The sequence below is a fragment of the Phoxinus phoxinus genome, assembly GCF_949152265.1.
Source record: "Phoxinus phoxinus genome assembly, chromosome: 19".
In the NCBI taxonomy this organism is placed as follows: Eukaryota; Metazoa; Chordata; class Actinopteri; order Cypriniformes; family Leuciscidae; genus Phoxinus; species Phoxinus phoxinus.
The window spans coordinates 28,208,757-28,236,410 of NC_136894.1; the positions used below are offsets into that span (position 1 = coordinate 28,208,757).

Sequence of the window (27,654 nt, forward strand, 5' to 3'; positions counted from 1 at the left end):
CGTTTCCCCCTCCTCTGTCTGAACAGGAGGAGCTGTTTCTTCGCCCATACTGGGAGTTGGTAGAGCATCACTATCGGGAGGAGCTGCAGGCTTCTTCCACGGGTTCTCCTCCTGCCACTCTGCCTGTGATCCCGGAGGGTCGTGTCATAGCCGTTGTTTCACAGGGGTACCAGGCTCGCTCCACTTCGACTTCAGAGGCATCATCCGCTGCTACAGGTCTTTGTGGGAAATGAGGAAGACGGTTGTCATTGGAGTCGGCGTCAGAGTCGTCCTCCACAGAATCCTCCTTGCCTGTGGTGGGCTCCCCAGTTCCTGCAACGGTCCCCGCTGTGCCTCCCTTACCGGTCACAAATCCAGCTACGGTCTCTGCTCCGCGACCCAGGAAGAAGAAGAGGAGAAAGGGAGCCTCTTGTCCTCCGTCGCTGTCTTCCCCTGGCTCCGTGTTGACTTTCCAACCCGCCGCAGCTGCAGAGAGCGCTGATCCCAAGCCAGCTGCAGAGAGCGCTGATCCCAAGCCAGCTGCAGAGAGCGCTGATCCCAAGCCAGCTGCAGAGAGCGCTGATCCCAAGCCAGCTGCAAAGAGCGCTGATCCCAAGCCAGCTGCAGAGAGTGCTGATCCCAAGCCAGCTGCAGAGAGCGCTGATCCCAAGCCAGCTGCAGAGAGCGCTGATCCCAAGCCCGCTGCTGGTAGCCCGGTTCCTGAGTCAGCTTCAGTTTTCACTACCTCTGATTCGGAGCGTGGATTCCGGTTCCGTTTCTGTGAGTCCAGCGCCTTTTCCAGCTCCACAACCGTCAGTAACGCACCCCATCATGCATCCTGTTTTGCTGCCCTTTGCTTCCCCTGTCAAGTTACCTGTTCCGCCACCCGCTGTTCCCCCTGTGTTGGTTTCTGTTGCCACTCCCTCCTCTGTTAAACCTCAGTGTTTTTCCCCGGTCACTCCTGTCAGAGTTAAAATAATTTTATTTTATTGACAACATATTTTAGTTGGTCTTGTATATATACCGGTATATTTGATTACATCAGATAACATTTTAAGCTGCCATATGGTCATGTTACAATGTACCATGTCACAGTGTCTGGTTTGTGTATTCCTGGTGTCCACTAGAGGTCCTCTTCCCCATGGTGTCACCCACATCATGAACTGCATTCCCCACAATCCTTGTCTGTACCAATCACTGTTCATTGCACTCAGCTGTTCCCCGTCATCATTGTTCCCAGCTGTTCCCTGTTTCATTGTTAGTTCTGTGTGAATCTATACCCTGTCTGTTTTAGTGTCTGTCAAGGAGTCCTTGTATATTATCACACCACTTCCGAGTTCTGCTTTGTTGGCTGTTTTGTATTGTTTTATGTTTTTGGATTGCTTCTCTGATTTTGACCCCTGCCTGGACTGTTTACGAGTACGGATAACCCTATTAAACTGCGAATGGATCTAACCCCTGTTTCCCGTGTGTGGTGCGTGACAGTACCATACCTATGGGGCATGTTGTCACATTTCACTTCCATTCTTTTGGGGTAAATCAAGAAAACAAATATGTATTAATGAAACAAAAACACACAATTGTACTAGACGTGTGAAATGAATGTGGGAAAAAATAAATTCTCTGAACTCTCATTACATATAAAATGTTGCTGCTTGTCTTACTTTTTAAAAAAATGACAACATCTGAATAAAGACTAAGTTTTATGAATTAATTGTTGACATTTCTGTGCTCTTATTGTCAATCTGTAAGTTGAGCAGCATTCGTCAAGGAAACTTTTAAAAATATCACCAAACAATCAAGCTTTTGTAAGTCTGCTGAAATCTCTTCTTCATGACCTGATAGAAACATCAGTCCCAATACAAACAGACACATATGAACCAAACACTGAATACAGGGACAAATATAAATGTGTGAATACAGGAGGAGCTCTGACATCACTGTAGTTCAGAGAGATTCAGAAAAAGTGAAACTAACTTGATCAACAACAATATGGACGCCTGAACGATCGACCTCTTTAAACAACAGAATATTTATTGATCCGTTCAAAGAGTGTTGTGGACACATCTGATCCTCACAGGTAAGAGAGAGAAATATAAGAGAGATTGTGCTGAACAGGTTTCTAATGGAAGTGATCTGGTTTAGCAGGTTTAATTCGAACTGGAATAAGTTGAACAGAACCAGGTTTAAGCATGTCAAATACTCAACTACTTTAGTTGTTCACTGCACTGAAATGGTATCACAGTTGTATTGTAAATCATTTGACTGACATTTGGTGACAGTTTGGTGTTTTTCACACAACATATAAAAGCCAGAGAGAATCAGGAAGTAATTACCTGCAGACAGACAGACCTGCTAGGTGAGAGTCACTTTACATAAAACAGGGCTGCCAACTTTTGAGTTTAGCTTGGGGGGGTGGGGGTGTTATGGGGTATGTGGAAAAAAAAAACTTGCATCACAATAAGTTGTGATTGTCAAAACATTTGGTAACTTATTTTTATTAAGTTTACTGACATGTTACAATGTTTAGCTGCATGGTTACAATTACTGGCAGGTTACTGTATTTATTATTGCTTGACATATTGATTCAATATCGATTCATTTTGATAATTATTAGTTACAGTAGATACATGTTAAAAAATAAAAATTGATTTGACCCTTCGCTAAGCCACGGCCGAAAAGCACCACTGGCCAATCGTGGCTTAGCAACCGTAACTAGGCGCGGGAGGTCTGGCAAGCTTTCGAGCGAGGGAAACATGCCAAAGCGCTGTGCGTATAAATTCGCCTTTGGCTAAGCCACGCCCTAGAATGTAGATTGACCAATCACAGCGCAGCCAAGAACGAGCTCCCACAGAGGTCCGACACTTTTTCACAGCGCTCCATTGACTTTAACACAGGCGTCTCATATTTTTGGTCTCGGCAGGCTATTACCGTCGTAATTTTATTAAAAATATGGTTAAACGTTGTGCCTGGGGCATTTGTAACACAGATACGCGTTTCCCAGAGAGGTTGGAGGGGGGTGTCCGTTTTTTTTCAATACTGACAAGTGTCGTCTTTGGATTAAACTGTGTGGACGTCCTCACGATCAGCGAAACCCCTCAAGGATCAACAAGCTCACTTTTGTGCTCTAAGATACATTTAGCTTTTAACCTTACTGTGAAGTTATACTAGTTAGACAGTTTTATGCTGGTTTAGGTTATGATTTCGGTTCTCTACCCTAATTGTTGATACGCTAGCACACGCTGCTAATAAATACAACTTTATACTCGCGTAGTCCGTTTGCTTTGTAAATAATAACGATTATAGAAGTGAATAGAGACCTACCCAGCTTTGCATGAACAGTGTTTCTCTCCTGATATTGTTAGTCCCAGCCTCGGTCTCGATTAGGATATGCGGTGGTTCATTTTTTAACTCTGACCGTTATGCTTTTGTCTCTATTTGGATGCCTTGTTGTTGCTTGCGTTTCACCGGTATGTCTTGAATATAGCCTTCGAACGCATACTGTAGCCCCTTTTGCCTACTTTTATCGGACACTTTATTTGCTGCTTTATAAAAGTTTGATAAAATTTCAGCAGGAAGAGCTGTCACAGCATAAGCCATGTTGATACCAAACCAGAGCCCAGATGAAGTTGTCGGAGGTAGCAACAGTAACTAAGGGAGGCAGGGCTTAGCCAAAGGTGAATTGTGGAAATCTGATACCCAGTATCCTAAAAGTTTGGACGGTGGGGTGGAGTTTTTTTCCTTCCCGAAACCTAAAAGCCGAGGGGAGAAATGCCGGGCGTGGATCAAGCAGTGTGGGACGCGCATTCACAACTAATGTCCACAGGATTAACAAACACACCTAACCTTATATTGCTTGGAAATAATGATGGTTCTTTGCTCATAATGCACATATTTGAACGTAAAATAAGACGATTAAAGGCAAGATGGAGGCTCACTGACATACTTTAAAATATATTTCAGCATTTTGTTAATCGACGGTTTTGTTAATCGATCGCGGCTCTTCCGGTGTTAGTGTTATTCCACAAGATGGATAAGCTGTTTGATTTATAATTATTAGATTATAATTTATTTTCACATTTCACTTACCCTGCTGTGCATGAACATAGCTGTTCCTCAATTTGTGTGTTTTCCATTTGAATGGTCGGCGAATGAGGCGGCTGCTGCTTATGCTGGCACTAAGCCTATAGGCTTTAGCTTCAATTTTGATTAAATTATTCTCTAATCGGTTGCATATTATGTCGTGAATATATCCCTCGAATGCATACTGCAGTCCCTTTTGTCTCGCTCTCTCAGATATTTCACTGTTCGCCAAAAAGGGTTGCATTATCTCCTTGGGAATGTTTGACACCGGTCCATACACACTATAATAGACATGCCAGGCGCGAATGCTTGCCAGGCGTAGCAACAGTAACTAAGGAGGGCGGGGCTTAGCGAAGGGTCAAATTGAGTGTAATGCGTGAGAGTTGGCAGCCCTGCATAAAACAAGAAATCATAAAACACATTTGTTTATTTTGAGAAGATAATTGATCATTTGGTATTTTCTAATCAGCAGTCCATATTTAGTTTGTTGTGATTTGTCTTGAAAAGGCTTAAATAATGGCAGAATCGCTATCATTATTATCAAAAGGAAGAGAGACCAGGAGACGGAGTATAAATACACCTCCAGGTAAATTAATTACAGAAAAAAGAATTACTGCATTTTCCTCTTATGTAAAACGGCTCAGGTTACGACTGTAACCTATGTTCCCTGAGAACAAGGGAACGAGACACTGCGTGAATGACGCTTTGGGGAACGCCTCAGGCGTGACAGGTGTCTGAAATCCAGTGTTGGACAAGCTACTAAGCTAGCAGTTACTCTAAATTCAGCTTCACTACACTGAAGCTACCTCCCTGAGAAATGTAGCAAGCTAAGCTACAGCAATATGGCAAAAGTAGCTTACTACATCTAAGCTTATTTTTTTATTGTTAGCCTATTCATTTTTATCATTTTTAAACATCATGTCAGTCAAACAGATAGGCAGGCATAATTTATCAGTTCAATTGTTAATTCACAAACTGTTCCAAACCAATTTGAAAAAAAAAAAAAAAACTATATACAACCATATAACTATTTAAAACTATAACAAAACCAGGTGTCGAGAGTGTGTGCATCTTTCCATTAAGCAAATTTCTCACGTGTCAACCCAAAGATTGAGATTGGTACGTGATGTCCATGTCCAGAGCAGAATGTGGTGGTAATGCACAGAAAAGCTGGTTGTAGGGCCCTATGAACTTTTTTTTTTTTTTTCACACATTCCAAAAAAAAAAAAAAATGTATTAAAATTTTTCTCTATTCTGTTTTTTCCCGTTGTAATACTTTTGGACTCCCATTTTAATGGTTAAATTAAATTTTAGTAGGCTATTCAAAAAGCATGTCTAAGTAATTGAAACCATGAAACTTTAACAATTTAACAATCATCTATTAAAATATTAAAATTAATTAAATGTGGGGCACTATGACTTTAAAAAAAAATTGTTTACCAAATTTTGTTTTCTTTTTGTTTTGTTTTCTTGATTCAATTTTAATGGTTTAATTACATTATAATAACCAATTATTTAAAATGTAATGATTTAAGCAAAACTTTCTTCAAAGGTTAAACCAACCTTTTATTTTGACGGGTTGCCGTGTAAACATACAGAGTGTGTGTTTTTATTATGTGACGATAGTTTTTCTCAAATCAAGCTAAAATTCTGCTGAAGTGACTCTCAGAGAGCGGCTGTGTAGTTCATGCAGTAATGTCCTCATATAGGCTGAAAACATTGCGAGCGTCATGCATGCCTCAGTGTGTGTTTGAGTGTGTGGTAAATGAAACCGCGTGTTCATTCAGAGACACGCAGAACATTCATGATTCCTATTTAAATACTCTTTATGTGAATATTCACATACACTAGTCTATATCGCGATTTTATTTAAATTTACTGACCTACTTTTAATCCAAGATATGACAATTCCGTGAATTTCCGCGTTATACAGTAAATTCCGTTTTTATGCCTGGATTTCGCAATTCTGTCCGTGTTTTCTGCATCGCGGGAATAAAATATGTTCCTATGGTTGCCAACCGCCGTAAAAAACATGAAGAAGTCATCGTCCCTTACTGATTCAGGATCAGTGATACTTAGTAGTTGTATTTCCGATTTGAGCTTGAACTTTATAAATGCTTGGGAAAATGTAGCTTGTGTGTAGTGTGGACGCTACCGCACTACTTGATCAAAAAAAGTGCTTCGCTACTGAAAAGCTATTTGATTTAGAAAACAGCGTTGCTACCACCACGCTACTGAGAAATGTAGTTAAACTAGTTGCGTCACTACTTGTAGCGACGCTACTGCCCAACACTGCTGAAATCACAATCAAATCACGGCAACCACATTGACCGGCGACAGCCCGTGAATCATTAACGTGAATGATTAACGTGCGACCTGGAAGTATAAAAGGGCGCCTTGTAAACATGACAAATCATCCTTCGTCTAAAGGGACTGTTTGGTAGGCAGGCCCCGAGGCATGGCAAGGAGACGGAGTGTCTCGTTCCCTGTTCTCAGGGAAAATAGGTTACAGTCGTAACCTGAGACGTTCCCTTTCGAAAGGGTACTCGCACTGCGTCGAATGACGCTTTGGGGAACGATATACCCACGCCACCATGCTAAGGGGAGTGCATGCCAGGAGGCAGTGACAACTGTCAGAACCAGAAATCAAATGAAACGCTATAACCACTCACCCTCAGGTCACACTGGGCTGTCAGTGATAGCATTCCCTACGGTCATAGCCCAAGCTATAAGCTTAACAGGAAGACCTCCATAAACAATGTTTACCGAAGGCCTACCTGGGCCTGCTCAAAGGCCTAGGACCACAACTTAAATTTAGAAGGGGTCCCTTCTAGGGAATGTGGCTAGGGAACCCGAGGGATCCCCAGCCAGTCACTATTCGGGGGAACGTACCACCCGAAATGCCACCAGGAAGGCCTGACCTGGTGTCACTTACGTCGGACACTTCAGTCTGGCCAACGTCCTGTCTGTCCGGAGACAGAGCCTCTGGATATTTGTTTTAAGGCATCCAACCCAAGGGACTACGAAGCTGGCAGTGAACCACTCGGCCCGGATCTGAGAGACGGGATATCCCGTAGAGTATGACTCAGCATAGTGCTTTACAACCCTTGTCAGCAAGGGGAGTTTCTCTACTCAATCCACGGATCTACCCAGTGTTTGTGTTTCAAAACACTGAGGAGGCCTGTGAAGGCCTAGGGGCTGATCTAACTGGGAGGCCTCATGAGAGGCCTACGACCATCTGACCAGACTCAGGAGTCCAAACACTCATAGTGACCCTCAGTGAGGGGAGCAATGGACTGTCTGATAGGCAAACCAGGCTGTAGGCAGAATAAGAAGTTCCGGGAGGGAACCAGTAGCAGAGAACGAATACTTTAGTTGAGCCAGGGCACGAGCTCACTTTCAGCAGCTGCCTAATATGGCCAGCTGAACTGATAGCAAGCGGCCACTAGCTTCTAGAACCCAGGATCGTTGGGAAACCACTCACAGGGAGGCCTGGTGAGGCCTACTACCTGATAACCACAGTATGTGGGAGCTCACCTTCAGGGAGGCCTGGTGGGGCCTACTACCTAATAACCACAGTATGTGGGAGCTCACCTTCAGGGAGGCCTGGTGGGGCCTACTACCTAATAACCACAGTATGTGGGAGCTCACCTTCAGGGAGGCCTGGTGGGGCCTACTACCTAATAACCATAGTATGTGGGAACTCACCTTCAGGGAGGCCTGGTGGGGCCTACTACCTAATAACCATAGTATGTGGGAACTCACCTTCAGGGAGGCCTGGTGGGGCCTACTACCTAATAACCACAGTATGTGGGAACTCACCTTCAGGGAGGCCTGGTGGGGCCTACTACCTAATAACCACAGTATGTGGGAACTCGCCTTCAGGGAGGCCTGGTGAGGCCTACCACCTGACAGCCACGATATTTGGGAGCTCACATTCAGGGATGCCTGGTGAGGCCTACCACCTGATAATCACATCATGTGGAAACTAACCTCCAGGGAGGCCCGGTGAGGCCTACTACCTGATAGTAAGTCAGGCTAGCTGTCCAGTTGCCTGTCCTTTGGGCTTGCCTACAGGGAGGCCTGGAAAGGCCTACTACCTGATAGCCACCGTATGTGGGAATTCACCTTCAGGGAGGCCTGAGGAGGCCTACTACCTGGTAACCATCTTAAATGGGAATTCAAAAGACGGCCTAACCCTGCTCAATAAAGACACATTGTACCGGGGAGGCCTATTTGAGGCCTAACCCTGGATCTTTATAAACCATGCCTCTGCACCACGCTGCATTACTCTTGTCGGCCCAGAAATCAGAGAAGGGTGTGGGCCTTGGCCTAACGACTCCCATGGGAGAAGGCTGTCATACAGGGATACTAGAAACCTACATTCACAAAGTGAAGGGTCAGAGGAAGAAATGCTTCAGCAGAGCGCCTCCACTGGCACAGCCTAGGCCAGCTACAGAGGCGGCCCTGGTGAGGGCCAGCCTGCAAGCATAGATCTACCTGAGGGCTCGGAGGAGCCACAGCCTTACTAGAAAAATAGTTATTATTATTTCATACAAGGGGCTGCAGAATCGCTCAGCCCACTGAAAACCCAAACAGAGCTCAAGGGGGCGATGTACTCAGGAAAGAAGTCAGACGGTCCCGTGGGCCGGACATAAGATCTATCTGAAGCTCTTGCGTCAGTCAAATCTCCAAGTAAAAAATCCTATGAGAGAGAGACCAACTACTCTACCCTGAGGTGGCTAACAGCCCGAGGGCTAACATAGTCATTCTAGCCACCTAAAGGGGAACTTCAGGGCCCTAATAATCCACAAATGTACCTTACCTTACATGACCCCGTAGCTCTATACAGGGAACGAGGTATTTTAGTGTTATTTTTTTACATTTTAGATACATTTTAGTGTTAGCCTACACCCCAGCAGAATCGGAGCGGCTATCCTGTCAGACAACATCTCCAAGACGATACACACCATATGACTAGTAAGTCACAGTCCAAATCACATTCCTTGCTGTCCCAAATTAATTGATATAAGTACCAGTGTAGAACACTATATAGAAACTGTGTCTATTCCTCGTTTAGTGAGGCCAAACAATACATCTACTGTAGGATCTAGGAAAAATCTAATTGTGATTAAACCAGAAAATATCAATATTAGTGAACAAAAACAATTTCTAAAGCTAGGTCTTCTAAACACTAGATCGCTCACACCTAAGGCGGTTATTGTAAATGAAATGGTCCCAGATAATAACTTTGATGTACTTTGCCTGGCTTAAATCGAATGACTATTTCGATCTTAATGAGTACACTATTATTACTAATTAATCCCTATTATCTCTAGCCCTGGCTACCGTATATAGACCTCCAGGGCCCTATGCGGATTTCCTAAAAGAGTTTGCAGATTTTCTCTCAGATCTATTGGTCAATGTTGATAAAGCAATAATTGTTGGAGATTTTAACATACACGTAGATAACACAAATGATGCATTAGGGGCTGCGTTTACAGATCTACTAAACTCCTTTGGGGTCAAGCAAAACGTCAGTGGTCCCACTCATCGTCTTAATCATACTCTAGATTTAATTATATCATATGGAACCAATCCAACCGATATAAATATTATACCGCAAAATGACGATGTCAATGGAAGCGTCAGCGTAAGTTCTACCAGAAAGACTCTATTGCCACGTCACTAATTGGTAATTTCGTGTCACCAATCACAGTTCAACATCAAATATAAAAGATTGACCTTACTTTCCCCTTTCGTTGCTGTAGGTGTCGTAGAAAAGTTTTCCCCCATCCTCCCCACCACCACCAGGTAGGCTCCTGTCCAACCGTCAGGGGGTATAGGCTCCGCCCAGCCCAGACCATCATGCAGGACCTACCGGTTCACTCGCAGACCCAGACGGAGGACGGAGCCCACGCCAATGAACTGAGACGGAGCTTGTCGACCGTCTACTTTATTCCGTCTGTAATCTTTCTCAAAATAAATCTATCTCATTCGATAATTCTCCTGAGTCTCTTTGGTAGAACTAATCATTACATGGTAACTTGCATACTATGTACTGCTGAAATGTGCCATGTTGCGCCGCGCTATCGACCAGGCAAAACAATCCTTCCAACCACTATAGATAGATTCTTGAATAGCTTACCTGATCTATCTCAGCTCTTCAGTGAACCCAAACAAACAGATGAACTAGAGGAAATGACTAGCAGTATGAGCACCATTTTCTCTAGTACTTTAGAAATTGTTGCACCAATTAGATTAAAAAAGGTTAGAGAGAAAAATAAAGCACCAAGGTACAACAGTGCTACGCATGTTATCAAGAGAGAAACTCTTAACTTAGAGCGTAAATGGAAACAAACTAATTTAGAGGTCTTTAGAATCGCGTGAAAAGACTATATGTCACATTGTAAAAAGGCTCTAAAAGCAGCCAGGGCTGAGCATCTCCGCAAACTAATGGAAAATAACCAAAATAATCCAAGTTTTTTATTTAACACCGTGGCTAGACTAACAAATAAACAGGCATCGCCTGAGCAAAATATTCCGTTACAGTGTAGTAGTAATGATTTTATGAATTTCTTCACTGAGAAAATAGAAAGAATCAGAAACAATTGTAAATCCACAATCATTGATGGTGTCTTATGATTCAGCCTGAGAATTATCGTCCCTCAAGAACAACTACAGCGCTTTACAACTATAGGACAAGAAGAGCTAAATAAACGTATCATTGCATCTAAACCAACAACATGTTTATTAGATCCAATACCCACTAAACTACTGAAAGAAGTGTTACCTGTAGTGGAAGAGCCTCTTCTCAATAGTATTAACTCGTCTCTATCTTTAGGTCATGTTCCAAAAACGTTCAAGCTGTTATAAAACCTCTCATTAGGAAACCACAATTAGATCCAAATAACCTAACAAATTACAGACCCATTTCAAATCTTCCATTTATGTCTAAAATACTAGAAAAAGTTGTGTCCGCTCAATTGTGCTCTTTCTTGCAAGAAAACGACATCTATGAAAAATTTCAGTCAGGATTCAGGCCACATCATAGCACAGAAACTGCGCTCGTTAAAATTACAAATGATTTACTTTTAGCTTCTGACCAAGGCTGTATCTCAATACTAGTTTTACTCGATCTTAGTGCTGCGTTCGACACTATAGATCATAAAATACTCTTAGATTGACTTCAAAACTACACTGGTGTTCAGGGCATTAAGCTGGTTTAGATCGTAACTATCAGACCGTTACCATTTTGTCTATTTAAATGGGGAAAAATCGAAGATAACGTCAGTAAATTATAGAGTGCCGCAAGGATCTGTGTTAGGCCCTCTGCTATTCTCAATTTATATGCTACCACTTGGTAATATTATAAGAAAACATGGAATTAGTTTCCACTGTTATGCTGATGACACTCAACTCTATATTTCATCACGACCAGATGAAAACACTAAATTATCTAAATTGACAGAGTGTTTTAAAGATATAAAATATTGGATGACGTGTAATTATCTTCTATTAAATTCAGATAAAACGGAGGTATTACTGATTGGTCCAAAAAACTGCCCACAAAACCTCTTACAATACAGCCTCAATTTAGAAGGATGTCCTGTTACTTTATCCTCTACAGTAAAAGACCTGGGTGTTATACTAGACCGCAACTTGTCTTTTGAAAACCATATTTCAAATGTTACAAGAACAGCCTTTTCCCACCTTAGAAACATTGCTAAGCTATCTAACATGCTATCTGTTTCTGATGCAGAAAAGTTAGTTCATGCATTCATGACCTCGAGACTAGATTACTGTAATGCTTTATTAGCTGGTTGTCCTGGATCCTCAGTAAACAAGCTACAGTTAGTCCAAAATGCAGCTGCTAGAGTTCTTACTAGGTCAAGAAAATATGATCATATAACACCAATTTTATAATCTCTACACTGGTTACCTATTAAGTTCCGTATCAATTACAAAGTATTGCTACTGACATATAAAGCCCTAAATGGTTTAGCTCCTGTGTATTTAAGGGATCTTCTATCGCCCTACAATCCATCGCGCTCTTTAAGATCGCTAAATTCGAGGCTTCTGGTCGTACCTAGGATATCTAAGTCCACTAAAGGAGGGAGGGCTTTTTCACATTTAAACTCCTGATATTGTTCGAGGCTCAGTCTCGCTCTCCCAGTTTAAAACTAGATTAAAGGCGCATCTCTTTAGCCAAGCATTCACATAATGCATCTCATACCTTTTATACTACAGTTAAATCAGATCAAATGCATTCATATTATGAACAGCAGCTACAGTATGCTAATTATTTCCCATCTGCTAAATAGACTTTGCCAGCTCCAGTTATGTATCCAGCCTCTCATGGAGACTTCTGATGCCCCAACGCCTGTGAAGAGACGACTCAACGCCGGCGATATGTTATGCCCTTAATTATTACATGATTAACTAACTTTTATGTACATTTCTGAAATGCATTTTCTGTAAAGCTGCTTTGAAACAATATGTATTGTGTAAAGCGCTATACAAATAAATTTTAATTGAATTGAATTGAATTGTTAGTTGCACACAAAATTACTCTTAAAGAAGACCACTCATGGCGTGCGAAGTGAAGACACCAGACAGTTCTTTATGAACTACCACCTTTACATGCCTGAAAGAGGCACTCTCACTAACCAAGCCGAGGCGGGCCATCAGAACATTGTTCTAACCATGAGACCAGCCTCAGGCCTGATGTAAGAAGCGCCTGGGGAGTCGGGGAAGAGAGGAGTGGGCTAAGATATAATCACGTCCTCAGGGGAGGTGATCCATGACCGACGCTGTGTGCGTTTGTGCTGGATCACCTCCCTCAGATCCCTCTACTTGCGGGAGTTGCGCCTCTTCTGCGATCTACTCCTCCACGGAGGAGGCGCACGAGAGGCGACACTGGCTCTCTGGCCCTGTCTAAGGTCCTCGGACCATGATTGCCAGGCCCTCCCGTCTGTCTGGGTGTGGATACGTATCTCAGCGAAAAGCTCAGAGGACTCAGATTGGCCTGGTGTTCCCGCAACACCGCCATGATGTGCAGAGCTGGCGTGTATGCTCTGCCATTCAACTGGCAGGGTTGGAGCTCTCACGTCCAGACACGAGATAGTTGCAAACGTCTCGTCACATACCCATGCTCTCCTATCCACTCAACATCAGCGAGACTAGCCCGCTGATGTCGGTGGACACGGGAAGAGTATGGGTTCTTCCATGTCCTCTCGATCTCAGTATGACCGGGGAAAAAACGCTCTCACAGCGAGCGATTTATCCCCCAACATGCAGTCACGGCAGCTGAGCCTGCCTGCGGCCCGTTCCATAACACCAACCCGGGGCAGGGTGGCTGAGAAGATTCAGGATCTATCCGATTATCACCACCCTCATCAGCCATCTCCAGTTTGTCCGGAAGAGCACTCGCTGCCGCTTACCCTCGTCAGCTGCCGCATCGTCTGAGAGGATTACACCCCTCTTAAGGCGATAGGCGGGCTTCATCTGGTAACTCACATCCAGACGCTGAGCCCTCTTCTCTCAAGGAGAGGGCCAGACGAGATCGGAGCATTCTCAAAGAAAAGCGCTCGCAATTGTACAGGCAGTTCCCTCGAGACCTGCCAGTGCACGCTCTTCCTTCCTAGACAGAAAACGCACTCAGCCTTCTCAGTGCATTTCATAATTAGCTGATCTTCAAAAGCGGTTACAGACAGAACAGTCCATGAAGACGAAAAGATGATTTGTCATGTTTGCAAGGTGCCCTTTTATACTTCCATGTCGCACGTTAATCATTCACGTTAATGATTCACGGACTGTCGCCGGTCAATGTGATTGCCGTGATTTGATTGTGATTTCAGACACCTGAGGCGTTCCCCGAAGCGTCATTCGACGCAGTGTGAGTTCCCTTTTGAAAGGGAACATTATTTAATACGTGAATATTGAGTATTTCTCTTTCCAGTGATGTCATCCTCCAGCGGTCCACTGACTGAGGAGCTTCAGTGCTCTATATGTCTGGACGTGTTCACTGATCCAGTCACCACTCCATGTGGACACAACTTCTGCAAGACCTGTCTGAATAAGTGCTGGGACAACAGCCGAACCTGCAACTGTCCATATTGTAAAGAAACATTCAAGCACAGACCTGATCTCAAGATTAACACCACACTCCGAGAGCTCGTAGATCACTATAAAAAGAAAAGTCCTGAGAAAAAACATGAAGTTCTGAAAAAAGCTGAAGTTCTGTGTGACGTCTGTGAGGAAAGAAAGCTGAACGCCCTGAAGTCGTGTCTGGTGTGTCAGAGCTCTTACTGTGAAACTCACCTGGAGCCTCATCTGAGAGTGGCAGGTTTAAAGAAACACAAACTGATCAATCCTGTGAGTAATCTGGAGGACTATATATGTCAGAAACATGAGAGACCTCTGGAGCTGTTCTGTAGAGATGATCAGACTATCGTGTGTCCGATGTGTGCTTTGAAAGACCACCAGAACCACAACACCGTTCCTTTAGAAGAGGAGAGTGAAGAGAAGAAGGTAGAAGTTTCTCACAAAAACTGACTTTAAATGGCTCTTATCATGAGGAATCACATGTTCTTTGATATAAATTAATCAATTATGAAAACATATTGTGTGTTCTCTGTCTATAGACTCAACTGATGAAGACACAGAAAGACACACAGCAGATGATCCAGGACAGAATCAAGAAGATTCAAGACGTCAAACACTCAGCAGAAGTCAGAAAAGTGAGTTAAATTATGTAATTCAGTTTTCTTAAATATTATCAGTTAGTTCAGGGGACTTTTAACAGTTTACGTCACTCTTCTTGTCTGTGTTTGTTCAAGTTTGTCAGTCTGTGTATTAGTGCTGTCACTGATGTGGACTGTACAGTGACTCTTTCTGCAGGTTACATCGATACACCATTATGGCAAAGAGTGACTGTCTTTATGAGAGAGACATTTCGATTTTAATTAATTTGGTCAACCGACTTGGTTAAACTAAAGAAAGAACCACAGAATCACCTGTACAGTATGTGCTGCTCAGACATGTTCAAAAAATGTTTCTGCTGTGGTTTTGTTGGGAAATGTTTTCGTAGGCAAAGCAAAAATATATGAAACTGTCAATATTGTGTCTAAAACATAAGTTAATGAATATTAAATTTGTGTTTAGTGAATTGCTGTATAAAAGCGCTAATTTTGATTACCTGCTGCCATTTCATTAGTTGTTATTCTGATCACAGGACATCTCTCCTCTACAAGGCAAGAATCATTCAGTCCAAACAGTGCAGATGAAACTGGAAAAAAACTCCCTAAAACACTGAAATATGATCAATAGTAATACTGACTCTTGCTTTAGATAGCATATACTAAACTGTTGGAGATGATGGAGGAGCCGCAGAAAGCAGCAGAGAAACAGGAGGAAGAGCTCATTGAAGAGCTGGAGCAGGAGATCACTGAGCTAAAGATGAGAAACACTGAGCTGGAGCAGCTCTCACACACTGAAGATCACCTCCAGCTCCTACAGGTCAGTCAACATCTCTCTGATCAATGATAATGCAGTATATGACACCAGAACACTCCCCATGCTGAAGCATTTCTCCTCTCTCCTGCTGTAGATTTACTCATCCCTGTGCAGCTCTAGAAACACCAGGAACTGGCCTGAGATCAGTGTGAAGACTGATGAGAGTCTGGAGACTCTGAGGAGAGCTCTGACTAAACTGCAGGACTCTCTACAGGAGAAACTCACGCAATCTGGTACGACAATCATATTAGATACTACACCATATGATACAGATACATTTTTATTATCTTTATATCAGGGCTGACAACTCTCAGACATTCAGAGTAAGTCTCACACAATTGACACTGTTCTCACACACACATCCATATTCTCACACAGTGAAAAAACCTGGGTTAGGGGCGGGCCGAACTCTGAGCTCGGACCCTCCCCCCGGACAGCACGCCAAAAACGCTTTAAACCTTACCCACTCTAATTGTATGTAAGTGTGAACTCGTTAAATAGTAAACAGCATCAGTAATGAAGAATCAGTAATGAAAAATTAGTCTGATCAAGCTGAAATAAGAGAAGTATGTGATCATGTGTGTTACAGGGTGTGTTACTTAACAATAAATGAGAGAGAGAGAGAGAGAGAGAGAGAGAGAGAGAGAGAGAGAGAGAGAGAGAGAGAGACGAGAGACGAGAGTTAGGGGTTACTCAAGCGCTCCTCTAAGCAGAAAATCAAATGAATAGACATCATGGGCCCTATTTTAACGATCTGAAACGCAAGTATCAAACGCGAAACGCAAGTAACTTTGTGGGCGGATCTTGCAAATCTAAAATGGGTTGGTCTGAAGTAGCCATATTACTCATAGGTGTGGTTTGGGCGTAACGTGCAATAAACCAATCAGGCTCATCTCCCATTCCCTTTAAATGTCAGTTTCTCCAGTAGTATGTTCCTGCACAACTGGCTGCAGTTTCAGGACCCTAGTTCTAGGACCGCAGTTTCAGGACCCTAGTTTTTTTTGTGACAGCACCACCTACCGAACTGGATGATATAGCGGCGGCTGCAGTTTCAGGACCCAGGTGTTTAATTTGTAAGTCTTGATAGAAAAAAAAAAGAAAAAAAAGAAAAAAAATTGGGACCTTGAGTTAATTCTTTTAGCAAATAAGATTATGGAATAGTTCACTCCTGCAACGATTAGAGCAACAATTAGCATCAAGTTACATGACACAATTTAAAATATTAATATTACACTTTTACTTAATGCTCACTTTAAACCACCAGCGAGTATTTATATCATATTCCGGTTGCGGTTTAAAATGGTTTTAAGTAAAAATTATGAAATATGAAAATTCCCCAAATCACACGAAAATCACACACAAAACACATATACACGAAATTGTGCTTTTATTAGCTTCAGATGAAGCGATGTGTCTTTAGCTTTATCACGGAGGTCAGAATGAGGAAGTGTACACAGGACCGCGTCATGCAGAAGGGCAGGAGTATGGTCACGTTGAATCACGTGAGATGAGCTTAACTGGCGGCAGTGGCTCAGTGGTTCATGTAGGTTGTCTACAAACCAGAAGGTTGCTAATTCTATCCCCGGTTCCACCTGACCAAGTGTCGAGGTGTCCATGAGCATGACCTAACCCCAGCTGCTCCCGACGAGCTGAATGGTGCCTTGCATGGCTGCGACTGCTGTCAGTGTGTGAATGAATGGTTGAATGTGAGGCAATATGTAAAGCCACGGTGGCCATGGGTCTGTTAAAGCGCTATATAAATGCAGTTAATTTACCATTATTTCTCCAAATATTCGCACCATTGGACTAAGATCCCTAGCTGTATATTGCATGTGAAATAAACCGGAGAAGTTGTGCTTTAAGTGATGATTTCTATTCAAAATAACGACGGTAAAGATTAATAATTTTGCACTCCTGGCATAAATTAAGAAATTAATGTCACTGCAAACCAATTTTATCATAAACAGTGGTCAAATATCGAAGCTGGAGTCTAAATTAGACTGTCACAAACAACTATGGGTCCTGGAACTGTAGTCCTAGAACTGGGGCCCTGAAACTGCAGCCTCCGGTTGTGCAGGAATACACTTGCGCTCGCGCCATGGTGGATTCACTATTTACATGGCATAATTTGATAGTGGAAAGGCAGAACGTCTCCAGATAGCAAACGGAAACCATCTACGGGACAAGCCGGATTCCACCATATATCTTTATGTACACAATAATAATCTATTACATTGTAATCCTTTCATTTTAATATTTTGCTAGTTTGTGTGCTGCTGTGCGTCCCTGTGTGTTTAATAAGCAGAGTGTACGTGCAGACCCTATATTAATGTAATAAGCAGACCCTCCTATAGGCGCACGTTACTAACGCGCTCTTTGTGCCATTGACTTTAGACCAGGTTTCAGTTGGTCAATGGTCAGTTGGTCAGTTGGTCAGTTGGTCTATTTCACTTGCCTCAAAATAGCAACGCCCCAACAATGCGCCTGAACACACCTCGTTTTCAGACCAGCACGGCCATGGGCGCACAAATGGGCGCAAATGCATTTGCTTTTTAAACTACGTGGTGCAAGACGTGAAAATGATAACTGCGCCGAGCTGAAACTAGCAAAAAAACTTGCGTTGCGCTTGGCGCTGCATTGCGCCGGGTGTAAGATAGGGTCCCATGTGTTTAAGAGGCAGATTTGATCTTCATGAGGAGAGGGATGTGTGTGAAATATCAGGCCTGAAGCTCAAACAGCTTAGCAGTGCTAAAAAACACACACGTTGATCAGATAAAACATGATGTTGTACACAATTCTTTAAATATAACCTTAAATCTTGTCTATAATTCCACACATAAACATGTCAAAGATCGTTCCGGGTTACTGTAACCCTATTCCCTGAAAAAGCGTAACGAGATGCTGCGCTGCTTAGCGCATTGGAAACGACTTTAATCGTGACCCGCTGTGAATATAGTGTGTAGACACATAGATGGAATCAACCGGAAGTAATATAGCCTCGGTCGGTGACGTCATCGGCACGCACCCGCGACGCGAGGCTATAAATAGATGAAGCGCAGGTGCATCATCAGGATATTTTGTCTGAAGAGCAGTCCTGGGACATCATCAGCACGGCAATACAGCGTAGCATCTCGTTCCGCTTTTTCAGGGAACAGGGTTACAGTCAAGTAACCCAGAACGTTCCCTTTCAAATGCTACAATCGATGCTGCGCTGCTTAGCGCATTGGGAACGAGAATGCCCACGCCGCCGTGCTTGAAGGTGTCTGGACTCCTTACGGTTGTGTAGGTGTGCTCACAAAAACGCAAGAAAGCACTAGACATTAGCTTGTGATGTCGACTCAAGGACGTGAGAGCTCGGAGTGGCATGAACATCCAAGCTATAAAATCTCATCAATTTGTGCAGAGAGGACCAGCCTGCCGCATCACAAACAAATTGCAAGGGGGCACCCCTTGCCAAGGCAGCAGATGAGGCAAGTGCGGTGGACGTAGGTCTGAAGAGCACGGACTGGACACAGTCTGTGAGATCTCTCCTGCTCTGGTGGATGGCATAAGGCCTCAAAAGTGACTGGATGTACAGCTGAGAAAAGTACCTTAGGCAGGTAGCCTAATCAGGATGAGGATGCAAAATCACTTTCACCATTCCTGGGGCAAAGTCTAAGCAGGATGGCGATATTGACAGAGGTTATAACCATAAGAAAAAACATCTTTAGGGTCAGAAGTTTGTCAGACGCTGACTCTAGAGGTTCAAAGGGGGTCTCAACCAGACCCTCGAGGACTATACCTAAGTCCCACGATAGGATCTTGGTTCTTACGGGAGGCCTTAGTCATCTGGCCCCACGAATGAAGCGAGCGAGCTGAGGATGTCTCCCGAATGGCACCCTGTCAACCAAGGCGTGGCAAGCCGTAAGAGTGGCCACATAAACCTTGAGAGTGGCGGGGCATGTGCCTGTTGATAATTTTTCCTGCAGGAAGTCCAGAACTGAAGCAATCTGGCAGTTGATCGGATCTGCATTTTGTACGACACACCACCTTTGAAAAACACCCCATTTGTTGGCATAACTCTTTCTAGTGGAGGAGGCCCTAGCACTTAGAATGGTCTCAATAACGGCAGGCGAAAGCCCAGTTCCCCTCAGTTAGTACCCATCAGGGGCCAAACATGAAGGTTCCACAGGTCGGGCCTGGGATAGAATATGGTGCCCTCCACCTGGGACAGAAGTTCCCTCCTCTTCGGAATCGGCCATGGCGAGCCGTCGAGGAGAGATATTATCTTCGAGAACCATACTCATACCATACCAATGCGGCGCTATCAGTAAGAGTCAAGACCCTTGCTGGCGAACTCTGGCTAGAACTCCCGGGAGCAGAGCCACTGGAGGAAATGCATATAGGTGCATTTTGGGCCATGTGTGCGCCATTACATCTATACCCAGGGGGGCTGACTCAGAGAGAAGTAGAGGGGACATTGAGCTGTCTGCTGGGAGGTGAAGAGGTCCACCTCTGCTTCGTAAAATCTGGTCCAGATCTGTTTTACTACACCTGGGTGGAGTTTCCATTCCCCCGTGTTTAATTTTTTGTCTGGACAGTAAATCTGCTCCCCCAGATTTACAGCACGAAGGTTCAGCCCCTAGAGTGGGACCCAAGGCGAGGAACCGGGGTCTCAGCCACAGAGATAGTGTACGAAGCCCTCGGCGCGTCACTTTTATTTGCCTTTGAGGATTGGCCCTGGGATGAAATCCCCTGGCTTTTTAGCCACAACTGAAACGGTCTCATGTGCAACAGCCCCAAAGGAATTACCGTGGAGGATGAGGCCATGAAACCTAACATTTTTAAGCCTCGAAGATCTATGATTGGACGCAACCCCCCATCCTTCTTGGGAACCAGGAAGTATCAGCTGTAATAGCCCGACTCCCTCTCTGGAAGAGGAACATGTTCTATGGCCTCTTTTCTCAGAAGAGTTTGTAGCTCTTGTACATGCAGTACATGCATCAGCTCCGGTCTCACGGAAGTGGAGACCATGCCGTTGAAACGCGGAGGACAATTAATAAATTGGATTCTGTATCCTATTTGTAGGCTACTGTGCCTAATACCCAAGCAGAAATGCCTGGCAGAAGTTTCCATGCTGCCAGACTTTCTGATAGTGGTATCAACTTTAATACTTCCTTTTGAGGGGATGTTAGATGTTCCGTGTCCTGGATGAAAGCAGGAAGCAACGGAACATCTAACATTTCGCTGGAAACCGCTGCCCCCCGAAGCAGGGATGGAGAGGTTTTGTGGGGGAAACGAGGAGGGGCGGTCAGATATAATACGCGCTAGGGGTTTTTGATCGTGGACGATTAAAATGTCTCCAAGATCTGCTTTTGAAGAAATATCGTAGGATCGTGCATTCTATCAGTTTGCAGTTCTGGCGCCTCCGTCTCAACATACTGTACAGCGCGACGTATATTCACATGAAATTTAGAGGAATGAGACACTGTAGTTAATAAAAATGAATTATTTGCATGTGCTTTAAAGCCTTGCCGGTTAAACATGTAATTCGCTGCTGATGCGCTGTTCTAACGAGCGCTTTTTTGAGCGCAATACGCCCGAAGCGCACATGCACTAAAAGCCTGTCTAACAGCGCCTGATTACTGGACTAAGTTATCTTTCGAGTATTATTGCGCTAATACTGTCAAATACACACAAGGTTTACATAAACAAAGTTGGTTATGTCTAAAGTGAAAATACGAAAAAAATCTGCTTGTCAAATGCGTGTAGGCCTATATTAGACTCTTCGGGTGCAGTGCAGATCTTAAAGTGATGAACACATCTTTCTTGTGCTGAACACAAAAGAAGATATTTTGAGGAGTGTGGCTAACCGGGCGGTTACTGGTCCCCATTGACTAGTAGGAAAAAACTATTATGGATGTCTCTGGGGTACATCAACTAAATTTTTGGGAGAACTATCCCTGTTAATAAAACAACAAAATACAAAGAGCAAATCACTCACTCTTGACTGAGAACTTTTATAGTAGCTTTAAAGACGTCCTCAATGCGCTAAGCAGCGCAGCATCGATTGTAGCTTTTGAAAGGGAACTGCTGATGTTTTATTGTCATTAGTCTCTACAGATGTGAAGAGGATACAGCAGTATGCAGGTACAGTTGTTGTCGGCACTACACTACATTACATTCAGATACTCACAGCTTCATCACTGACCAACAGTATGATTATCAACTGATTAAACATTTCAAACATCATCACGAAATATATTGTAAAATTGTAGTTGTTATTTACATTCTCTGTTTTCTCAGTGGATGTGACTCTGGATCCTGATACAGCTCATCCTGATCTCATCCTGTCTGATGATGGAAAACAAGTGAGATGTGGAGACATTAGACAGAAACTCCCAGACAAACCAGAGAGATTTGATAGATGTGTAATTGTCCTGGGAAAGGAGGGGTTCTCCTCAGGGAGATTTTATTTTGAGGTGCAGGTGAAGGGAAAGACTGACTGGGATTTAGGAGTGGCCAGAGAATCCATTAACAGGAAGGGAGTGATCACAGCGAGTCCCAGTAATGGATACTGGACTGTGTGGCTGAGGAATGAGAATGAATATAAAGCCTGTGATGATCCTCGTGTCTCTCTGTGTGTGAGAGTGAAGCCGCAGCGGGTCGGTGTGTTTGTGGATTATGAGGAGGGTCTGGTCTCCTTTTATGATGTGGAGTCCAGCTCTCATATTTACTCTTTCACTGATCAGTCTTTTACTGGGAAACTCTATCCATTGTTTGGCCCATCCTTATATGGAGGTAAAAACTCAACTCCACTGATCATCACACCTGTCAAACACAATTAATGAATTTACAGCCCTAATATGAAATACTTGATGGAAATAATGCTTCATGTAATTAATGTTTAAAAACATCATAAATGTATGCATTCTTACTCAAAGGATGATAATCATTTGCTGCTGCTGCTACATCAAAGTAATTCAACAACTGAATAAAGGCATTCTTTTTTTGTACTTTTAATTAATTGTTGTTTCTGTTTTATTGTGTCTAATATTAACCCTACATGATTAACTTGTAACAGATTTTTTTGAGTCTTACATTTCAGGTTCACAACCATAAATCAGTCATCTGTTTGATTTGTACATTCAATTCACAGTAGCCTCATAAATATGTTAAAATGAAATAATAAAAAAACAGTTATGTACATAAAATTTAGTATTCATAGATATTTCGTAATTACAGCATATTTTAATAGTAAACAGTAAAAGAATAAGCAGAGCTGCGTTAACTTGAGATGAGAGACAGAACTTTTTTTTTTGTGAGAAATTGTTAGTGACTCATTAGTGGACCCATTGTAGGAATGAATGAAAAACAAATATAGAAGAAAAAAAAAGTTGAAAAAATGAAAAAGGTACTTAAGTGAAGAGAATAATTAAATGTCCAATGTAGCTTTTTATTTCGAAAAAAGTATCAACATTGCATGTTACCATATTTAAAAATGATAAATATGAACAGAACAGAACATAATCTTTTTTGATAAAGAAAAGAACAGAATAGCTTAATGAAGTGAGATAAGTTTACAGACAAATGCAGTTTATTTAATTATTCTTGGTCGGTGAAAACGACGATTCCCACAATACCGCGCGGTGGAATGGCTGGTGTAAGCACTTCCGGGTCATCTCAGATTGAGTGTGTTGTTGACTCGAGCTCGGTGTTTTCTCGTTATTCTATTTTCTCTGTAAATGTCGTAATGATGTAGATAAGAGGAATATTTGAGACCCTCCATGACATGCGCTACCGGCCTCCGTCCCCGCGGGATTCTGCGTGAAGACTGTGAGGAGTGAACGACTGTAAGTGTGATCATAAATCTGATCATCATAAACATAAACACTTTCATCTGCATGACTCATATCAGCATCGGACCTGTGCGTGTGTTAGTGCGTGTAGGCTACTTTATACTGATATCACACATGCAAAATGAGGTTTATCATATGATATATTATATGAAATAATATGGCTACATTTTTCATGATCAGTGTCAGTAACTTACAATAGTATACTTTCAAAGTACAATCGCTGTACTATTGCCATAGTGTTACTGTCTGAAACATAACGTTAGCATGTTGTTTTGTGTAATATGACTTATGATTAAGTGGCATTTTTATAATTTAACTGGTTTGTTTTATTGCTATGTTGTTATCCAGACAGGGTGGGTCGATCTCGATATTAAACATTTAACATAAAATGTTTAATATAATCTGATATGTGTGCCTAAAAAGTACTGTATTATGGCACAGCGATGTGGTATTGTTTGATAATAACATAATGTTGCTCTATTATAAAACACACACATTTTTACACATGTATATTTTGTGCCAAATAGCTTGACCCCATTATTTAATTTTTAAACTCTATAGTCATTAATAAATTGCAGCTTTGGCAAGTAAACTGAGCAGAACTGTATGATCCTATATGATTATGCAAATCACATATGCTATTTGAAAAAGTATTTATCAGAAGTATAATATCAGGCATGCAAATCATGAGTGATGCTATCAGACACAGTTAATGTGTTTCAACAGGGCAGGGCGTCACAGCTGTAGTGTTGAGTTGAGATCGTGGCGATCTTCTAGACAGAGCACATCCAGATGTGAAGGAGTTTTTCTGTGTGTTTCTTCTACAGGAGGAGAGGATGTGGCAGAGTGTTGGTTTGACGGTGTTGGTGATCGTGGCCACGCTGATATGTGTCCTCCTCTTCATGCTCTTCGGTAAGTGCAGCCAACAAACCCCTGAGAAAAGATCCTACAGCACACACACACTTGCTGTGGTATTTATTATTTGATGCAGTGACATTCAGACATTTTTAAGTGTCACTTGATTGTCCAAATACTTTCAGGGTCAGTGTAGGTTATCATAAACTGGAGATTTGAGGAACTGCATGATTTTGTGAAGTCTAATGCAGTGACTGCTTGATTCTTGAGATGGCATCTAATGGTCATGAACCTTTCAAAACCCAAAAAGACACACCTTCAGTTGCAGGATTTTCTCTACAGTGACTTCACAGTCCTGATTTATGACCCATGAGTGAGAATGTGGTCTGTACAGTCAAGCATGGCAAAAATAGAGCAGGTTTGCTGAGTGTCAGCAGGTTTGATTACGACACGGACGTCTCATTTCTACAGCTCGCTGTGAGTCGAGTGTTGACTTTAGTCAAGGTCTCTCTGACTGACCCACATGTGTTAAGATCACAGTAGCTGGAAGAAAGGTTTTCTGTACTGTAGGATCCTGTCTGCTCTTACATAAGTGTGTGTGTGTGTCCAGTGTGTGATTTGAGTCTTCATGTCAAAGGCCTCAGATCTATGTTGGTCACTGAACTGAACCTGCTGCTCCTTCTGTGTTACTATTAATGAGGAAGACCATTATCTGTGTTAACTGAAGTGTCTGAATCTGTTTTGATTATGCATTATGCATAATTTGCATTATGACATTTTCCCCACTGAATTCTCATTTAAGACTTTATAATGAGGTCTCATTAGTTAACACTAGTTAATGCATTAGCTAACATGAACTAACAATCAGCAATATAGAGATGTGCAAAAAAAAAAAAAAACTTGCATCACAATAAGTGTAGGCTATTGTGATTGTCAAAACATTTGGTAGCCTAACTACACAAGTTTAGTGACAGCATGGTGCAATAACCGGTAGGCTACTGCTTTTATTATGGCTTGATACACAATTTACAATTTCAATTTAATTCTTGTGGTTTTATTCCTATCTTGATTAAATTTGGATACATAGCCTATTAGGTAGACTAAAGTAGATGTACATTTTTCTCAAGAAATATAATCTCACGTAACGTTATGTGACTGTAGTCTACTCCAGCTATTTTATTGACCTCTTTCCGCGGTTGAAAAACACTGATTGGTCGATATTATGTATGCATTTCGGTAAGTTGTAGGCTAATGTATCTTTCAACACACGTTACACACCCATGGCCGTAGCCAGCTATGAGGTCACCGAGGTCCGGACCTTTTTATTCAAAAATAAAATTTCAAGCTCTCTGAATGATTAATTAGCCATTTAAACCACCTCATATGAGAAGCTAGCGCAGTGAACAGGGCTTGAGAGCGCGTTGTGAGTGAGGGCGCGGGTGCAGCCTCCGTGTTGCCAGATCCACCTATTATACGTCCTCTGGGCTCGTGATATATTAATTTTATTTCTAAAACATAAGCTTTGAACTTATTTCAGATTAGTATTATTATGTTTTGTTATTGTTTGTTTTTGCTTGTTTTTTGTAGCAATATCTGGCAACAGTGTATTGCCGGTGTTCTGACAAAAAAAAAGCTTATAGAGTAAACCTGACATCCAAACGTGCTGCTACTGTATCACATTTCCAGTGTGTTTGTCTTGTTTGCAGGGTGGTATGTGGTGTGGCAGCTCTTCTTGTCCAAGTTTAAGTTCTTGCGGGAGTTGGTGGGTGACACCGGTTCCCCGCAGGCAGAAACCGAGCCCTCCGAGCCCGAGAGTGAACGCAGCTCGCCCTCGACACCCCGCCACCGTCCCAAGACCGCCCGCCAACGGGTCGTCCCTCCTGACAGCACTACATAGAGCCTGACCCAAGATCTCCTCCACATCTGTAACGGACCTGCATCATCAGACACATCTCCTCCACATCTGTAACGGACCTGCATCATCAGACACACCTCCTCCACATCTGTAACGGACCTGCATCATCAGACACATCTCCTCGACATCTGTAACGGACCTGCATCATCAGACACACCTCCTCCACATCTGTAACGGACCTGCATCATCAGACACATCTCCTCGACATCTGTAACGGACCTGCATCATCAGACACATCTCCTCCACATCTGTAACGGACCTGCATCATCAGACACATCTCCTCCACATCTGTAACGGACCTGCATCATCAGACACATCTCCTCCACATCTGTAACGGACCTGCATCATCAGACACATCTCCTCCACATCTGTAACGGACCTGCATCATCAGACACATCTCCTCCACATCTGTAACGGACCTGCATCATCAGACGCATCTCCTCCACATCTGTAACTGACCTGCATCATCAGACACATCTCCTCCACATCTGTAACTGACCTGCATCATCAGACGCATCTCCTCCACATCTGTAACGGACCTGCATCATCAGACGCATCTCCTCCACATCTGTAACGGACCTGCATCATCAGACACATCTCCTCCACATCTGTAACGGACCTGCATCATCAGACACATCTCCTCCACATCTGTAACGGACCTGCATCATCAGACACATCTCCTCCACATCTGTAACGGACCTGCATCATCAGACACATCTCCTCCACATCTGTAACGGACCTGCATCATCAGACACATCTCCTCCACATCTGTAACGGACCTGCATCATCAGACACATCTCCTCCACATCTGTAACGGACCTGCATCATCAGACACATCTCCTCCACATCTGTAACGGACCTGCATCATCAGACGCATCTCCTCCACATCTGTAACGGACCTGCATCATCAGACACATCTCCTCCACATCTGTAACGGACCTGCATCATCAGACACATCTCCTCCACATCTGTAACGGACCTGCATCATCAGACACATCTCCTCCACATCTGTAACGGACCTGCATCATCAGACACATCTCCTCCACATCTGTAACGGACCTGCATCATCAGACACATCTCCTCCACATCTGTAACGGACCTGCATCATCAGACACATCTCCTCCACATCTGTAACTGACCTGCATCATCAGACACACCTCCTCCACATCTGTAACGGACCTGCATCATCAGACGCATCTCCTCCACATCTGTAACGGACCTGCATCATCAGACGCATCTCCTCCACATCTGTAACGGACCTGCATCATCAGACGCATCTCCTCCACATCTGTAACGGACCTGCATCATCAGACACATCTGCTCAGCCATCATGTTACACTCGGCCTGTCTGAAGTCATGTTTTTAGTATGAACCCGCTCAGCCACACGTTCATGTCTCAACTAACACGCTGCTACCCTCGGCTCCGGCTGCATGGATGTGTAAATAAATGTGTGTGAGAGCGTATTT

At 43.1% G+C, this 27,654-nt stretch overlaps 2 protein-coding genes across 6 annotated transcripts in view; both read left to right on the plus strand.

Moving 5' to 3' along the window:
- LOC306986499 (E3 ubiquitin-protein ligase TRIM39-like) overlaps positions 1-22,581 on the plus strand; it is a 37,198-nt gene extending 14,617 nt beyond the window's left edge. The window contains exons 1-8 of one of the 5 annotated variants that reach the window (XM_079589802.1): positions 1,939-2,059; positions 4,570-4,648; positions 14,024-14,595; positions 14,709-14,804; positions 15,415-15,582; positions 15,674-15,812; positions 21,673-21,708; positions 21,865-22,581. In XM_079589802.1, coding sequence (XP_079445928.1) covers positions 4,579-4,648; positions 14,024-14,595; positions 14,709-14,804; positions 15,415-15,582; positions 15,674-15,812; positions 21,673-21,708; positions 21,865-22,406 — 1,623 coding nt within the window. In that variant the 5' untranslated portion in view covers positions 1,939-2,059; positions 4,570-4,578 and the 3' untranslated portion in view covers positions 22,407-22,581. Of the gene's footprint in view, positions 1-1,928; positions 2,060-4,569; positions 4,649-14,023; positions 14,596-14,708; positions 14,805-15,414; positions 15,583-15,673; positions 15,813-21,672; positions 21,709-21,864 lie in introns of those variants that run through there. The other 4 variants (XM_079589804.1, XM_079589803.1, XM_079589805.1 and 1 more) reach the window with 4 other exon arrangements.
- A 623-nt stretch (positions 22,582-23,204) lies between these two features.
- Positions 23,205-26,670, plus strand: smim13 (small integral membrane protein 13). The gene is made up of 3 exons (XM_079589903.1): positions 23,205-23,411; positions 24,245-24,329; positions 25,979-26,670. Exons 2-3 carry the CDS (start codon positions 24,254-24,256, stop codon positions 26,167-26,169), a joined length of 267 nt encoding a protein of 88 aa, XP_079446029.1. The 5' UTR covers positions 23,205-23,411; positions 24,245-24,253; the 3' UTR covers positions 26,170-26,670.
- The last annotated feature ends 984 nt before the right edge of the window (positions 26,671-27,654 follow it).

Coding starts and splice junctions, on each gene's coding strand:
- smim13 (XM_079589903.1), top strand. CDS start 24,254: ATGTGGCAGAGTGTTGGTTTGACGGTGTTGGTGATCGTGGCCACGCTG. Junction 24,330..25,978: donor CCTCCTCTTCATGCTCTTCG/GTAAGTGCAGCC, acceptor TCTTGTTTGCAG/GGTGGTATGTGGTGTGGCAG.